This window comes from Symphodus melops, assembly GCF_947650265.1.
Source record: "Symphodus melops genome assembly, chromosome: 7".
Lineage (NCBI taxonomy): Eukaryota > Metazoa > Chordata > Actinopteri > Labriformes > Labridae > Symphodus > Symphodus melops.
The window spans coordinates 9,855,075-9,871,764 of NC_136697.1; the positions used below are offsets into that span (position 1 = coordinate 9,855,075).

General features: G+C 45.5%; 1 protein-coding gene and 1 long non-coding RNA gene across 2 annotated transcripts; one reads left to right on the forward strand and one right to left on the reverse strand.

Annotated features, from left to right (window-relative positions):
- Positions 1–1,265: 1,265 nt before the first annotated feature.
- Positions 1,266–14,913, reverse strand: LOC306827446 (UDP-glucuronosyltransferase 1A1-like). Its single transcript, XM_079349270.1, has 9 exons — positions 14,260–14,913; positions 6,705–6,768; positions 5,880–6,028; positions 5,645–5,772; positions 2,563–2,656; positions 2,342–2,467; positions 2,176–2,263; positions 1,867–2,086; positions 1,266–1,751 (listed from the first exon to the last, which is right to left on the reverse strand). Exons 1-9 carry the CDS (start codon positions 14,785–14,787, stop codon positions 1,481–1,483), a joined length of 1,668 nt encoding a protein of 555 aa, XP_079205396.1. The 5' UTR covers positions 14,788–14,913; the 3' UTR covers positions 1,266–1,480.
- Positions 14,914–15,530: 617 nt separating this feature from the next.
- On the forward strand, positions 15,531–16,634 carry LOC306827450. Its single transcript, XR_013779634.1, has 2 exons — positions 15,531–16,319; positions 16,407–16,634. It is a non-coding gene; the product is annotated as an uncharacterized lncRNA (long non-coding RNA).
- Positions 16,635–16,690: the final 56 nt, after the last annotated feature.

The following is a 16,690-nucleotide window of genomic DNA, read 5'->3' on the forward strand; positions in this document are numbered from 1 at the left end:
CAGTACAGTAGTTTACTAAATGGTTATATAAATCATCAGCAAATTTTAACATCTCATTTATTTTTGAAGTTCCTCTTCTTGTTATGAGAAAGCAGTGGAATTAATGAATTCATGATTTTTTATTACTGTGTCATGTCCAAATAAGGACACATCCCTTTCAGGATTATGAGACACCAGACAACTGTACTAAAGTATTGCATTCACTTCCTGCTGATGACACCTCACTTCACAGGAGGCTATCACAAAAATGAAGGAGTAAAAAAAGAAAAAGGAGTAAAGAAAAGAACAGCAGACGTAATGTACTTTTTTTATTTTAACCAAGGCTTTCTCTAAACATTCAGCAAGGGCGAATATCTTATAATCAAAGAACCATTTTAGTCTATCTGCGTCATTCATCCACATTCATTCAAAAGGTTTACTCCCGTCAAACAACTTCTGACACAACTGATGATACAAAGGGCAATAAAACACAAAATGGAACTCATTCTCGACATCGACGTCACAATAATCATCTCTTTCTTCTTCTGGGACCCCCAGTAACGTCCTGTTTCCAGGTGCAGGCGCCAGATTCCAGAGCGGAGCTGAGCGCACAGTGATCTCTGCTTTTTTGATAGAGGAGCAAAAAACATATTCTTCATTCCTATAACAACTCTTAATCCAACTATACGGTCTCGATTTTGGTTTAAGTAGTATCTCATGTGACCATTTACCTTGTTGTGTGTATGATAAACTTTCCTCAGCGGAGAGTATATTCACTGTGTCTATATTTTGGAAAAGGTCAGGAGCTCCAATATCTGGAAATATATCCTGCACTTCGCTTGCCTGTGCCCCTTTCAAAGTCACGTTCCATTTGAAAATCTTTTTGGCAACACAGTTCTCTGGGATCTTTTCCATGAAGCCAAACATGCACATTTCACTTGGCTCCCATCCCATGTCTCCCGTTATTGCTGTGGAAGTGGGAGGGAACACCGCTGGAGTTAACACAGCAGAGGCTGAAAGCCAGAGGCCTCTCAGACCCGTGGGCGCGGTCAGTATTCACACCAACATGATGTATTGATTATATTTACTTGATTCATTTCTATACCTGCCGCTGTTCTTCTTTTTGTCTTTGCAGTAACGAGGCGTGGAGATACCACGGCGGCTTCGGTCGGGCTGTCACTCTGTCTGATGTTTTGCTGAGAGGTTTCAAGTGGGGCTTTGCTGCTTTTACTGTTGCGCTGGCTGTCGAGTACGCCCTCTACCCACCAAAGAAGGGTGGCCACTAATTCTCATCCCCAGAGCACAATGCGGTTTATTAATATTCTGTATTTTTCGTTAAATAAATTTCCTTTTGATCACCTCACAGTTTTCCTCATTCTTCTGTTTAACCTTTAAATCACAATCAGGCTGTACTCTCCACTGTGTTCATGATTAGTTTATCTCCCTTATGAACAAAGACTGTTGGTGCTGGCTGGGATGAATTCACAAATGCAGCACAGAGTTATTCCTGCTTCCTCTTCCTGCTCAGTTTACAGAAGCAAAGTTTGAAGCATTTTACTGTCAACATCACACAAACCAGCAGAATAGTAGCCAGAAATGCTATCACATCCAGGCTGAAGTACTGGAACCAGTAGAGGTCGTGAACAGCAGCTCTGAGATGTTTAGCTCCTTTGTGCCGCATCACAAATTCTGTCCAGTACACTGAGAGGTCGATCGGGTCGATTGGTCGGTCTTTATGGAGAGCTGAGAGCCTCTGCATGTTCTCTTTATACCTGCACAGGGACAGATTGATGGCAGGAGTTACCAAATACTAAATGAATTGCTTTAAATTTAACTTAGCTTTTTAAAAATATAATTCAACATCTTGAGCAACAGCCTTCCCCTCACCTGGTGTTATTGATGACCTCATTCAGTGCTTGGACAATGCTTTCTGTAGTGATAGTAAACAGATTCAACACCACTCCCACTTCTCTGCTTGCAAACCTCTTTGCATTGTCCGGCTGGTCCCCGGAAATCGGCATCATCACCATGGGAACAGCATGACACAGACCCTCAAATAGACCGTGTGAGCCAGCATGAGTGATGAAAGCCCGAGCTCCGGGTTGAGCTTATAAAGTGAGAAGTCAACAGTCATTTATGTGATTCATCCCCAGTCAGTTTTGAGTTTTGCTGTTGCACACCTCAGGATAAACTCACCGAGAAGGTCATTCTGAGGCACCCAGGGCATCATCTTAACATTTTCTGGGACATTGTCAGGAATCTTCCCCTCGAACCTCCATATGACCTGTTAAAAGGTTATTTTTGATGAATGCACTGATGACTATTTACAAAAATGAAATGTATATACAGCATATTCCTCTACCTTCTGTGGGATCTGTCTGAAGGCTTCTAGAAAAATGTTGGTTGCCTCTTCAGGCATATCTGGCATCATGCTGCCCAGAGTGAACACTATAAATCCATGCTCTCCTGACACCCAGGAGTCCAAATCCTGTGTGCACAGATAATATGGTCTGGTGGCATTCATTTCTTCCAATTCAGTTCTATTTCCTCATAAAAACAAATGAGAGAAACTCAGAAACTTACTTTAGGAAGCGGATTTCTTATGTTGCAGTTAATCCCACCGACTAGAACCATATTTGGCATGAGAGGTCGAGGAAACTCCATTGTGAAGTCAAGCCTATTGAAAATTAGTGTAAAAAAACCTTTATTCTTTCAGTTGGATACATTGGTCGATCTCTGAGACTTATTTCAACTTGTTTGACAGGAGATAACATGTGAACTCTCAAGTTTTTTCAGTTTTTTTTGCAGTTATACTTTATTAAGGTTGTTGAAATGTTTATGTATCTGGTGGCAACGGAAATGCTGCGGTTCCCTGCATGGGTATACGTTCCAGAAGACCCGGAGATTGGGTCACTATTGACTCATTGGAAGGAGGCTCGAGTCCCAAGTCCAGCAGAGAGGGAGAGGCTGAAGGTGGAGACCAGGGATTTGATTCACCCGTGGGGGCACTTGGAGGAAGGATTCGGTGCTGTACAGGCGAGTCAACTCACATGATGGAGGGAAAGAAATTCACCAGCTGCTTGTGCCACAATCCCGTAAAACAAAACATCCGGTCTCATCCCCATGATAAGCGTGGACACTGAGGGATCTAACATACCTTGCAACTCATACAAGCACATTGTTATTGGCCAAATATGGCAAGGGATGTGGAGAAGTGGTGAAAAGACTGTTAGAGGTGTGTATTGGCCAAGACAGTACAACCAAAAGTGAAACCATTCATGGGCAGTCTTTAGGCCTCCCGCCCCCATGGAGTCTTGGCAATAGATTTCACTGTGATAGAGCCTAGATGGGAAGCAAAATGTGTAAATACACTCAGGCCATTCCTACCAAGGATCAAAGAGCCAGCACAGTGGCAGAGATGCTCGCCACATACTGGTTCCACCGCTTTAGACCACCGTGCTGGTATCACTTGGACCAAGGGTGAAACTTCGAGAGCAACCTTATTAAGCAACTATGAAGATTTACAAGATCCAAAAGAGTTGCACCACCCCATACCGCCCATAGGGAAATGGCCGATGTGAACGTTTCAACCGAACGGCGGTGGCATCTCTCTCAGGTAACCTATGCATATAATACTACCATCCATCAGTCTACGGGGATGACCCCATACTTTCTGATGTTTGGGTGGAAGCCTCGTCTGCCCATAGACTTTTTGCTAGGCATCAACGAGGAGGAGGAGACTGGCCAGAGTAGTGTGGAGGACTGGGTGTAGGAAGATAGAGTCCCTGCAGGGAGCATATCGCCATGTACGGTAGCGGTTGTCGTAGAGACGATGATTGAGGGATCAGAGGTACCTCAGTCAAGTGAATGACCCCAGGCTGGTTGAAGGTGACCATGTCTTCATCAGAAACCACTCTGTAAAAGGACGGAACAAGATCCAGGATGCATGGGATCCATGGTTTATCATCTGGTTCGGCAGCCAGAAGAACATGGAGTTGTCTATTCAATTGCTCCCATTGACCAGGATAGGCCAGTGTGACAGGTCCACCCCACAGAACTGAGGTGGGTGCAGATGGGTGCTTTACTTGGAGGGGAACGACTGTAGCCACTTGCACCAGAAACACTGCTGTTCTCTGGATGGCTAAAAAGTGGGGTAGGAACAGTGAGGAGGAGTTTGGTTTTCAGAGGGGAGGAGAGGGATGGTGCACACTCTCACCCATGCTGGCTATTTTGTTTGTCTGAGTCTCGGAGGTCTGGTAAGGACACACTTCGTTTTTTATATTGTTATATTCAGAGAAGGTATTCAATATGTCAATACCAGTGCTGGTTTGTTTTCAGTTGTTGTTTGGTCGCAACATTCCAGATATGTCAGGTGCGGCTATAGAGGCTGGTTGCCTAGTGAGTGTCCCCGGTGAATGACAGAGTTTGTGATCGGTGAGAAAAGCTAAACACGGTTTTACTTTTATTTAAATAGCTATAAAGTTAAAAAAAATTATGCCATGTCTTTAAGCCACAGTGGATGCTGCAAGGGTTTGGGCTGAGCATACCAGGTACTCAAAATTATTCCTGTGTGTTTTTTTCTAATAAAGCCTTGGCCCCTTTAAATAAGGTTGTATATAGGATTTTGTAAAATCAATAAGGTTCTTTAAGGGAGCCTGGCAGATTTCCTTTGCTGCTCTTACTGTGTGGGTTTAGTTTTTGGTGTTGGTATTTAAGTTTCTTTTTTGTTTCTAGTCCGTCTGGCACATGAGCTGGTATTCGAGTCAAAAGATTTTTAGGGTTGCCTCAGTAGGCTGACTAGTTTAATTTATTTTCTTTTTGTGTTGTTTGTTTTGTTAGTATCACCACTTCCCCAGTGTAGCTCCAGGGCAGACCATCAAGGAGGGTAATGGTACTTGATTGCGAGCTGACGGATCGAATTTGAGTGAAAACCCAGTTTGTAAAACGCCACAAGTTTGTTGCATGTCGAGTGCGTATTTTCGAGTTGTGCCCATAGTGTGATTTGCAGTGATCTTGCATGACAAAGTCTTTTACTCCCCTATTTGAAGTGATATTGAATTCCTCCTCGGGTCTACTTACTACCTACCCCAACTGTTGTCCTGTGGACAGTTGAGCCGATTATCTTAGTGACACATGAGTTTTATGTCATTTAAATTAATAAACGTTGGCACCTTTCCTGTTTAATTCTGTGTCTGTTTTTCTTTTTTGATTGTTCATTGATTTGACCCCTGCCAGGGATTCTTGCATAGACCGATTACACCAGTAGATGAGGCTGTTACATATATACTTTTTGAAACCACAGGTGTAAAAACAGGATCAACAGTTTTCAAAAGTCTCTCCCTGTCTCTCTATATCTCACTCTTCTTGCTCTCTCTCAGATATGTGTTTTGTTGTGGTGTGCCTAAAACTCAGTATTTTAAGGGTTGTCTAACAGAAGAATGTGTTTTGTAAAAAGGATGGTCATGACAACCTGAAGCTTCAACCAAAAACATGTTACTCAATTTATTCTTAAATGTATTTAGTTAGTGATTATCTTTAAACTTCTGTGTGAGTTTTATTTTTTTGAGAACTTGCTAATACAGACTACAATTAATATCAGCTTCTTATCTTGATAGATGTGTGCTGTCTCCATTAATAATCATTAAATATCCTTTGTACATGTTACCTGAGCAGCCAGATATCAGATTCAGAAAGGACCTCAGCCACGCCCACCTCCTCTTCCAGAAACCGATAAGCGATGTTGTCAAAGTGCCAGTACAGAAACCTGCAGAACAGGGGCTCAAGTAAAGCCGCCTGTAGGTCAGAGGTTTCACAACAATAAAGTGTAAATAAAACAAGGTGAGAGTTAAATCATTAAAAGTTTAATTCAGTAGTGTCAAATATAATATTGAAGTGCTCACCACAGTGTTGATACTTCTCTCCATGAAGTTCATTTTATCTGTGAATCCTGATAAGAAGACGGGAACGTACGAGGGCGGGGAGGGGCAGAATGCAGACTTCATATCCAGGGAACATGGAATACCCCTCAGCACATTTACAAAGGGGAGACCTGAGGAGGATTGAGTGCAGAAGAGGGACAACGTGCAGATTTAAAAAAGGAAACTGTCTTGTTTGTGTAGTGGGTTCTTGATTAAAGAGACTGTTCTTTACTTGAAGAGAATATTTAATAAACGTAGCTTCAGTCTTTGTAGTTAACAGGCGTCACTGTGAAAACGTGTACATCAGGGGTGTCCAAAGTGCGGCCCGGGGGCCATTTGTGGCCCTTGAGTGGATTTTTTGTGGCCCTTGACTTCAAATCGAAGAATCAGAAGATTTTGGCCCCAGGCCTCATCAGATGGCATCTTTCGTTCTTTTTTTCTTTTTCATGTTAGCGAGGGAGACCTATAAAAGCCTGACTATTCTTTCCAAAAAATTAGAACACAACAGTTTCCCACTGCAATTAGTTATTGTGTATTTACATTATTTTTTGAAGAGGTCAAAATACAAAAAGTTCCTTCCAATATTGAAAAAAACTAAACAAAAAAACCCTGTGGCCCGTGAGCGATTCTAACGCGACAATTTTGGCCCACAAGAACAAAAGTTTGGACACCGCTCGTGTACATCCTCAGAGTCGTCACATACTGCGCATGCTCCAACTACCACGGAGACTGTTAAAGGATGAAGATCACCTAGTGCTCTTATTATTACAGAAACAACAGATAATATTTAGGTGTGGCTGAACTCACCTAGTTTTCGAGCAATTAAGGCTCCTGTGGGCACCATGGGGTCTGTTAAGACGGCATCGAAATCCTGCAGACAGAAGAATTGAAAAATAGGGTGCATGTTTAACAGTGTTCAATAATAATACAATAAAAAATGTGTCCAGCGTCCAAACCTTCAATCTTAATCGTAGAATAATAAAAACAGTATTGAATTTAGATAAGATTAAACAGTTTGAGAAGGCAGGCTGTTAATCACCTGTCTGAATCCTACCCTGTAACAGATTGTTAAAAAGGCCCTACTGAGTTGGACTGTTCTGTTTCCCCCCCATGACTTGGTTTAGCCCATTTCTCCGTGAACACCGACAGTGGTTCGTTCTATTAGAGAATAGACGCTCATTACAGATGCTGGGAGTTTGTTGGTGTGCCTTAATATCTTGTGTGCGTCCATTTGATTGTAAGTATATGGAGAATGTGAAATTGTATAGTATTCTATGTCATATTATGTCTTAGTGTCGTATGATCATGTTCAGGTTAAGTTAAGTCAAGATATGGAGTTTGCTAAGTTGCTAACCAGTTAGCTTGAACATGCTATCTTAAACCCAATAAGGACACGTGTTTGCAGGCAGCTATAACAGCTTCAGCTGATCACGAAGCGCCACCTTGTGGCCGTAATGCATACCTGCACTTGTTTTTGATGTGGAGTTGATTGCAGTTCAATGCAGCATTGTAATTTCATTTCATGTTTTGTTATTGCAGAAACCACACACACACGCGCATACACACACACACAGTGAATGTCAACATAATTAGAAGAATTCTAACAATAAAGAAGATTTAACAAAGAAGACTTGGAGTGATTTAACCGTCACACAGTGGTGGATTGACGATAAGGAATCTAAGTTAATAATAGAAGGACAAAGTCATCCAACTATTTTTCATGGTGCCGAAACCCGGGAGTCAACTCATCACTGATTAAGATGCATCGTACACCAGCATATTCAACCAGCTCGCGAGTCAGGAGGAACGCAGCCCTCCCCGCGTATCTGGAAAATTACGAACTCTCTCATCTCCAGAGAAGATCCAAGCCTCCCCCTGAACCATTACTCCGTGATAGGCAGGATAGTGACTCAGAAGAGGAGTTAGTTGGAGCCGAGGGTGGCCAGCGCCCATCGTCCCCCATTAGCCAAGCTAGTCTGTCTGAGCTTTTGGTAACAGATGAATGGCCTCTCAAAGAGGCTGTGTCATCCAAAGAACGTACAAAGCAAACTGTAGAAATGGAAGTGCTTCTAGAGAAATTAGACCAAATGAAGCAAGAGAACAAGTCTTTGCTGCATGAGCGCAAGACCACCGCGTTACAGTTGGATCAACTTAACCGCCAAAGCCATCTTGAAACGCTTCATCTTCGCCAGCAGGTGGAAAAGTTAAATGAGGTTGTCCAGAATCTCCAGATAACACAACCACCAGCGAGAGCAGAGCCACACCAGGTCAAACAGGAGACAGACTGGAGTAGGAGAGAGACATCTACACCCTCCCGTTGGATGTCGACTCAAAGCCAAATAAGAAGTCAGCAGGAATCGTCTGAGAGCGATGAGGAAGAATACTGGAGAAGGAAGGCACAAAGTAGGGAGAAGAAAAGTCGCCACAGATTAGAGGCAACCCATAAGACGCGTCACTCCCGGTCCTGGTCATCGGAATCCGACAGTGGAAGGGAGCAGTCTTACAGAGGCCCTAAGCCAACCATCCCCAATATGACACAACCCAGTCCAAGGGAATTTAGTCGCTTGCGCATTGCTCTAGAAAATCTCCTGCCCAGTGCCTCATCAGAGAGGTTCAAGTATCAGATCCTGGTTGATCATCTTCAGAACGAAGAGGCATTACTGATCGCTGACTCCTATGTCAACTCTAGACATCCATTTAGAGACACAATGGCTGCACTTGACTTACAGTATGGGCAACCCCACCAACTTGCTCTGCAGTGTATAGCCGAAATAATGGATGGCTCTAACATTGGCAGTGGCGACGTCAAGGCCTTTAGAATGTTTGCACTCCGTGTGCGTTCTCTGGTGGGAATGTTGGAGCAGCTGGGCAGAAAAGGCAAAGCAGAGCTGGAATGTGGTTCTCACGTCACCCGGCTTCTTGCCAAACTACCACATGACCTGCGTTCCAATTTCCGCCGCTTCATCCACCCGCAACGAGTACCTATCCCCACTCTCCTGGATCTGGCAGATTGGCTAGAATTTGAGCTCCAAGTGCAGGAGGACAACAGCAGATATGGCAGCAGTGCTCGTGGGGAAAAGGAGAGCAAGCATCACGGGCAGAAGTATTCCAAACCTCGGAAGGAGGCAGCGGCTGTTCTCCATAGCACGGAGGCAACAACATCCAATGCAGACAAAGGAGCAGTGGCTTCATACAACAACACCACGAAGTACTGTCCTTACTGCGACAATGAGAAGCACTCACTTAACTGTGAAATCTTCAAGTTACTCAACCCCTCTCAAAAGCAGACTTGGATAAAGAACAATGGTCGTTGCTGGCGCTGTGGTAGGAATCATCGGTCTGCAGAGTGTGACTTGAAGATGAGGTGCAAGATCTGCAACAGCCGACACCTCCTTGCGCGACACGAAGTCAACGAACGGTCCAAGCAGACTGTCTCAAAGGGTGTCAAGGATTTGAACCAGCCAAAGTCAGAGCCTACCAAAACTAACGCAGAGGAAGTGCTGTATATTGGTAGGCCTCTTGAAGGGCGCAAAGTGCTACTCAAGCTGAGTAAAATTGTCCTGCGGAATAATAACCGAGCCATTGAAGGTTACGCCATCTTGGATGATGGCTCGGAACGGACTATCCTGCTTCATTCAGCAGCACAGCAGCTAGGGCTTGAAGGCCCACCTGAAGACCTCCACCTCAGAACGGTGAGGCAAGAGCTCCAGACAGTCCATGGCACTGTTGTGTCATTCACAATCTCAGCAGTAGCAGAGCCCCAGCGCTCATTTCACATCAATAATGCCTTCACTGCTAAGCGCCTAGGCCTGGCTGAACATACGTATCCAATCCAGTCTCTTCAGGCAAGATATCACCACCTCCAAGGCCTGCCCCTTCAGCCGTTCCAAGGCGTGCACCCGGTGCTGCTAATTGGCTCTGACCATCCACATCTCATAACACCTGTAGAGCCAGTGCGCCTGGGACCACCTGGAGGGCCCGCAGCTGTGAAAACTCGTCTGGGGTGGACGCTTCAGGGTCCGGCACACGGAATGAAACACTATCTTTCCGAACAACAGTGCCTCTTCACGGCCGCGACTGGTGCACCATCAGACCTCTACAGCCATGTCGAAAAGTTGTGGCAGATGGACACCCTACCGTGGCGTGACAAGAAGCAGAGCATCCGCTCCCGCCAAGATATAGAGGCTATCTCTATCCTTGAGAGCCAAACAACAAGGGTGGACATAGATGGGGTGCTCCAATATGCAACACCTCTTCTCCGTGTACAGAACATGCCTCAGCTTTATGCCCCGAAGGAAGCGGTTCTCCCCCAGCTGCGGAGTATAGAAAGGAGGTTGTCAAGGGAACCGGAAAAGGCAGAGGCATACATTGCCGAAGTTCAGAGACTGGTGAATGCTGGCTACGTCCACAAACTGGACTCAAGAGAGGAGAATACCCCCAACAGTTGGTATATACCTCACCACATGGTTACACACAATGGCAAGAACCGTGTGGTTTTCAATTGCTCCTTTGAGCACAAGGGGCAAAACCTCAACAAGCTATTACTCCCTGGACCAGCACTGGGACCTCCACTTCTATCAGTGCTATTGCGATTCCGGGAGCATGCTGTGGCCTTCAGCAGCGATATCCGTGGAATGTTCCACCAAGTACGACTGTTGCCAGAGGACCAGCCCCTCCTCAGATTCTTGTGGCGGGATCTAAAGCGTGAGAAACCACCTGACATCTACCAGTGGAGTGTGCTTCCCTTTGGCACAACATGCTCGCCCTGCTGTGCGGTGTTTTCCCTCCAGCGGCACATTATGCTTCACAGTACGGAAGGAGAGGCCGTCAGAGACATTGTGCTCCAGTCTTTCTATGTGGATAATTGCCTGAGGAGCGTGACGTCAGAGGGCGAAGCAAAGGTCCTAATCCATCGGCTGCAGGAAACCCTCGCCAGTGGAGGTTTTGAGCTGAGACAGTGGGCTAGCAACCGACCGTCAGTTATCACTGGCCTTCCCCCTGACATCCGGTCTGACAGCGTAGAGAAGTGGATTGCTGAAGGCCAAATGGACGTGCATGAGTCTGCCTTGGGACTTCACTGGCATTGTCCATCAGACACCTTGGCTTTCAAACACCGCGTCATTGAGCATTCCACTGTCACCATGCGCACCATCTACCAAGTGCTCGCAAGTCAGTATGACCCTCTCGGTTTTATCCTGCCATATACCACCAGGGCTAAGGTTATAGTCCAGCAGCTGTGGAAAGTCAAACGGGACTGGGACGATGCCGCTCTACCTGATGACATCCTCAATGCCTGGAACCAGTGGGAGAGCGAACTCCCTACCCTTCAGACCATAAGAATACCAAGGTGTTACAGCAGTCCTGAGTTGGATTCAGCGCAGAGCAGCAGGGAGATACATGTCTTCTGCAACGCCTCCGAAAGAGCTTATGGCTCTGTTGCCTATCTCCGGACGGAAGCAGAGGGTGGTGAGGTCGAAATAGCCTTCCTCAGTGCCCGCTCTCGGGTAGCACCCAAAAAGCAACAATCGATTCCCCGCTTGGAGCTATGTGGAGCCCTATCCGGAGCCCAGCTGTCGAAGGTGCTTACAGAAGAGTTAACCATCCGCATCAGCAGTGTTACCCACTGGACCGACTCCACCACTGTCTTGGCCTGGCTCCAATCAGACTCTTGTAGATACAAGGTGTTCGTGGGTACACGCGTGGCCGAAATTCAAGATCTGACAGATCGTGAGACATGGAGGTACGTGGATACAGCAAGTAATCCTGCTGATGACATTACGCGAGGAAAATCGCTCACAGAACTCACCACTGACGGAAGATGGTTCAGAGGACCTGCCTTTCTGCGGAAGAGTCCAGACCAGTGGCCTCAGCCACCACAAGACTTCGCCATTGTCACAGATAGTGAAGAACTTCGGAAGTCCACCTTCTGTGGCTTGACAATCGACCTTCCCCCCATCCCTGATGTGGAGAAGTACCAGACGTTCCAAGACCTTGTCAAGGCCACAGCCCTCTGTCTATCAGGACAAACCGATCCTCAGCTCACAGCCGACAACTACAGAGAAGCTGAGAATATTCTGCTCCAGAGAGTTCAGCGGGACTACTTTGAGTCAGATTATCAACAGCTCAGTAATGGCAGGCCACTCCCCAGCAGTAGTTGTCTTCTCTCACTAGCACCTGAATTCGACAGCACCTCACAGCTCATACGAGTTGGTGGCCGTCTCCGTCAAGCAGCGGTGCTGGATGAAGAGGAGATCCATCCAGTAGTACTGGGCCCAAAGCACAAGATCACGCAGCTTCTTATCCAGCAGTATGACAACCAGCTCCACCACCCTGGAAGTGAGCGCGTGTTTGCCGAGCTGAGAAGGAACTACTGGATTCTGCGAGGCAGAGAGGCTGTCCGACGCATCCAGCATCACTGTATAGAATGTAGACGATGGCGTAGCAAACCTCTCATCCCAAGAATGGCTGACCTTCCCCCAGCTCGACTCCGTCTCCACCAGCCAGCTTTCTACTCTACAGGAGTAGATTGTTTTGGTCCCTACATAGTAAAGATTGGAAGGAGGACGGAGAAAAGGTGGGGGATTATCTTTAAGTGCATGACCACACGTGCCGTCCACTTGGACTTGATCCCCAGCATTGACTGCGATTCCTTCTTGATGGCATTGAGAAGGTTTGTGGCCCGGCGAGGCAAGCCCTTCGAGCTCCTTTCAGATAATGGAACCAACTTTAAAGCTGGTGAACGGGAGCTGCGAGAGGCCTTTGCGTCATTAACACCTGACTTGCAGTCGCAACTTGCAGCCCAGCAAATCAAGTTCACCTTTAATCCGCCAAGTGCTCCCCACTTCGGTGGATGTTGGGAGAGGGAGATCAAGTCATTGAAGCAAGCTCTGCAGGTGACCATTGGTTCACAATCGGTCACTGAAGAGGTCCTGCAGACACTGCTGATCGAAATAGAAGGCATCCTGAACGCAAAACCATTGGGCTACACATCTTCAGACGTAGCTGATCCTGACCCAGTTACGCCCAACACCTTGTTGATGGGGCGGCCTGACGCCTCACTCCCCCAGGTTGTGTATCCTGAGTCAGAGCTGCTCAGCAGACGACGATGGCGCCACAGTCAGCTCCTGGCTGACCACTTCTGGAGAAGCTTTCTCCGGAACTACCTGCCAAGTCTGCAGACACGCCAGAAATGGCTCTCAGATCCTGCATCACTGTCGGTGGGTACCACGGTTCTGGTTGTTGACCCACAGCTACCCAGAGCCATGTGGCCCATCGGGAAGATCGTTCACGCCATCCCTGGACCTGATGGACGTGTTCGAGTCGTCGAAGTGAAGGTGGGAGATCGCTCCTACACTCGTCCAGTGGCAAGAGTCATCGAACTTCCCAGCCTCCCTGACTAGACTGTACCTGCATGGCCGATTACTGGTTTAGGCCTTTTCTTTAGTTTAGATTTCTTACAGAAATCTGGGGCGGCTGTTAAAAAGGCCCTACTGAGTTGGACTGTTCTGTTTCCCCCCCATGACTTGGTTTAGCCCATTTCTCCGTGAACACCGACAGTGGTTCGTTCTATTAGAGAATAGACGCTCATTACAGATGCTGGGAGTTTGTTGGTGTGCCTTAATATCTTGTGTGCGTCCATTTGATTGTAAGTACATGGAGAATGTGAAATTGTATAGTATTCTATGTCATATTATGTCTTAGTGTCGTATGATCATGTTCAGGTTAAGTTAAGAGTCAAGATATGGAGTTTGCTAAGTTGCTAACCAGTTAGCTTGAACATGCTATCTTAAACCCAATAAGGACACGTGTTTGCAGGCAGCTATAACAGCTTCAGCTGATCACGAAGCGCCACCTTGTGGCCGTAATGCATACCTGCACTTGTTTTTGATGTGGAGTTGATTGCAGTTCAATGCAGCATTGTAATTTCATTTCATGTTGTGTTATTGCAGAAACCACACACACACGCGCATACACACACACACACACAGTGAATGTCAACATAATTAGAAGAATTCTAACAATAAAGAAGATTTAACAAAGAAGACTTGGAGTGATTTAACCGTCACACAGTGGTGGATTGACGATAAGGAATCTAAGTTAATAATAGAAGGACAAAGTCATCCAACTATTTTTCACAGATCTTCCAGTTGTTAATAACAACAATACAGACCTTACATATATTTTTCTAACTGACCATTTGGTCTCTGGATGTCATAAAGAGACATCAGTATTCAGGGAGTTGTGCGCAGCAGTCTACTATGAACCCTTTACAGCATAATATTGATCCAACACAGCCCCAGCTGTCAAACAAGTAGCTCCAAAGAAGCAAGACCAGACTTGACGCCTGTCTTATTGTACTCACCTGTTGTGCCAAATGGGAGATGATTGTATCATTGAATAGCAGGCTCTCTGCAATTGTATGGATGAATTCTCGTATTCTCTGCATTTGTGAGAATTGTTTCTTTGCTCGCTGTATAATGGACCCATCGGATTTTTCCATGAAGTTCTTATTTGTGAACAAGAACTGATCGATGAATTCCTTGGTGTAAGGGATAGGGAAGGTAATAGTGTCATAGTGCTTCCCTGGACCCATCCGCATGGAGGCCTCTGGTATCACGACGGTGACCTGGTGTCCACGGCGACCCAATTCTTGGGACAGGGCCTTCACAGCCACCCAGTGACTGCCGTCCATGGGTATCACAAGAAGTTTGCCCCGGAAAGGCACAGAGGCTGAGTCACCTGCAGGGCTTGAGGTTACTACTTCAGTCTCTCCTTTGTCTTCATCTGGTTTGGACTTTTCTGCGACGGACTTCATTTTCTTATCTGCGGCACAGTTCGCATGCATGTCCATGTTTAACAGCAGGAACACAAACACAGCTGCTTTCCACATTGTTTACTCTCATGTCTGTCTAAAGCTCAGTGAAAATGCATCCGACACGGACAACAAGGAGTGTCAGAATGAGAAGGCAGAAAACTCTGTCCTTTGAATGCTCCTATAAACCCCTCCTCCGTCTGAAATACCTTTGTGTGTGTGTGTGTTCAAAGTCCTCACTTAAATAGGCGTGTTTGAGTTAGCAGCAGTCATAGTTTTCAACAACAAGTCTTCAATAAAGGTTGATGAGGAGACTGTAGCTCCACTTACTGTGTAATTCTAAAATCATGAAAAGAAAGTATCCATTCAAACCTGATACTGCACCTGAGGGAAATGTGGGAATATCTGGAGCAGCATGATCCATAATGTTGTCGTGTGCCAGCAGAAGTTTAAGCAGAGGTGAGGTGATGTTCGTGTTAGTTTCTGATAAAGAAAGTGTCCTTGAAGTGTTGCACACAATACAGTCTTTGCTGCAAGTTTACAGCATAACAGGAGAAGTTTGGCCTAAGAAAATAGTTTTAACAGTACAGTAGTTTACTAAATGGTTATATAAATCATCAGCAAATTTTAACATCTCATTTATTTTTGAAGTTCCTCTTCTTGTTATGAGAAAGCAGTGGAATTAATGAATTCATGATTTTTTATTACTGTGTCATGTCCAAATAAGGACACATCCCTTTCAGGATTATGAGACACCAGACAACTGTACTAAAGTATTGCATTCACTTCCTGCTGATGACACCTCACTTCACAGGAGGCTATCACAAAAATGAAGGAGTAAAAAAAGAAAAAGGAGTAAAGAAAAGAACAGCAGACGTAATGTACTTTTTTTATTTTAACCAAGGCTTTCTCTAAACATTCAGCAAGGGCGAATATCTTATAATCAAAGAACCATTTTAGTCTATCTGCGTCATTCATCCACATTCATTCAAAAGGTTTACTCCCGTCAAACAACTTCTGACACAACTGATGATACAAAGGGCAATAAAACACAAAATGGAACTCATTCTCGACATCGACGTCACAATAATCATAGTCTTTCTTCTTCTGGGACCCCCAGTAACGTCCTGTTTCCAGGTGCAGGCGCCAGATTCCAGAGCGGAGCTGAGCGCACAGTGATCTCTGCTTTTTTGATAGAGGAGCAAAAAACATATTCTTCATTCCTATAACAACTCTTAATCCAACTATACGGTCTCGATTTTGGTTTAAGTAGTATCTCATGTGACCATTTACCTTGTTGTGTGTATGATAAACTTTCCTCAGCGGAGAGTATATTCACTGTGTCTATATTTTGGAAAAGGTCAGGAGCTCCAATATCTGGAAATATATCCTGCACTTCGCTTGCCTGTGCCCCTTTCAAAGTCACGTTCCATTTGAAAATCTTTTTGGCAACACAGTTCTCTGGGATCTTTTCCATGAAGCCAAACATGCACATTTCACTTGGCTCCCATCCCATGTCTCCCGTTATTGCTGTGGAAGTGGGAGGGAACACCGCTGGAGTTAACACAGCAGAGGCTGAAAGCCAGAGGCCTCTCAGACCCGTGGGCGCGGTCAGTATTCACACCAACATGATGTATTGATTATATTTACTTGATTCATTTCTATACCTGCCGCTGTTCTTCTTTTTGTCTTTGCAGTAACGAGGCGTGGAGATACCACGGCGGCTTCGGTCGGGCTGTCACTCTGTCTGATGTTTTGCTGAGAGGTTTCAAGTGGGGCTTTGCTGCTTTTACTGTTGCGCTGGCTGTCGAGTACGCCCTCTACCCACCAAAGAAGGGTGGCCACTAATTCTCATCCCCAGAGCACAATGCGGTTTATTAATATTCTGTATTTTTCGTTAAATAAATTTCCTTTTGATCACCTCACAGTTTTCCTCATTCTTCTGTTTAACCTTTAAATCACAATCAGGCTGTACTCTCCA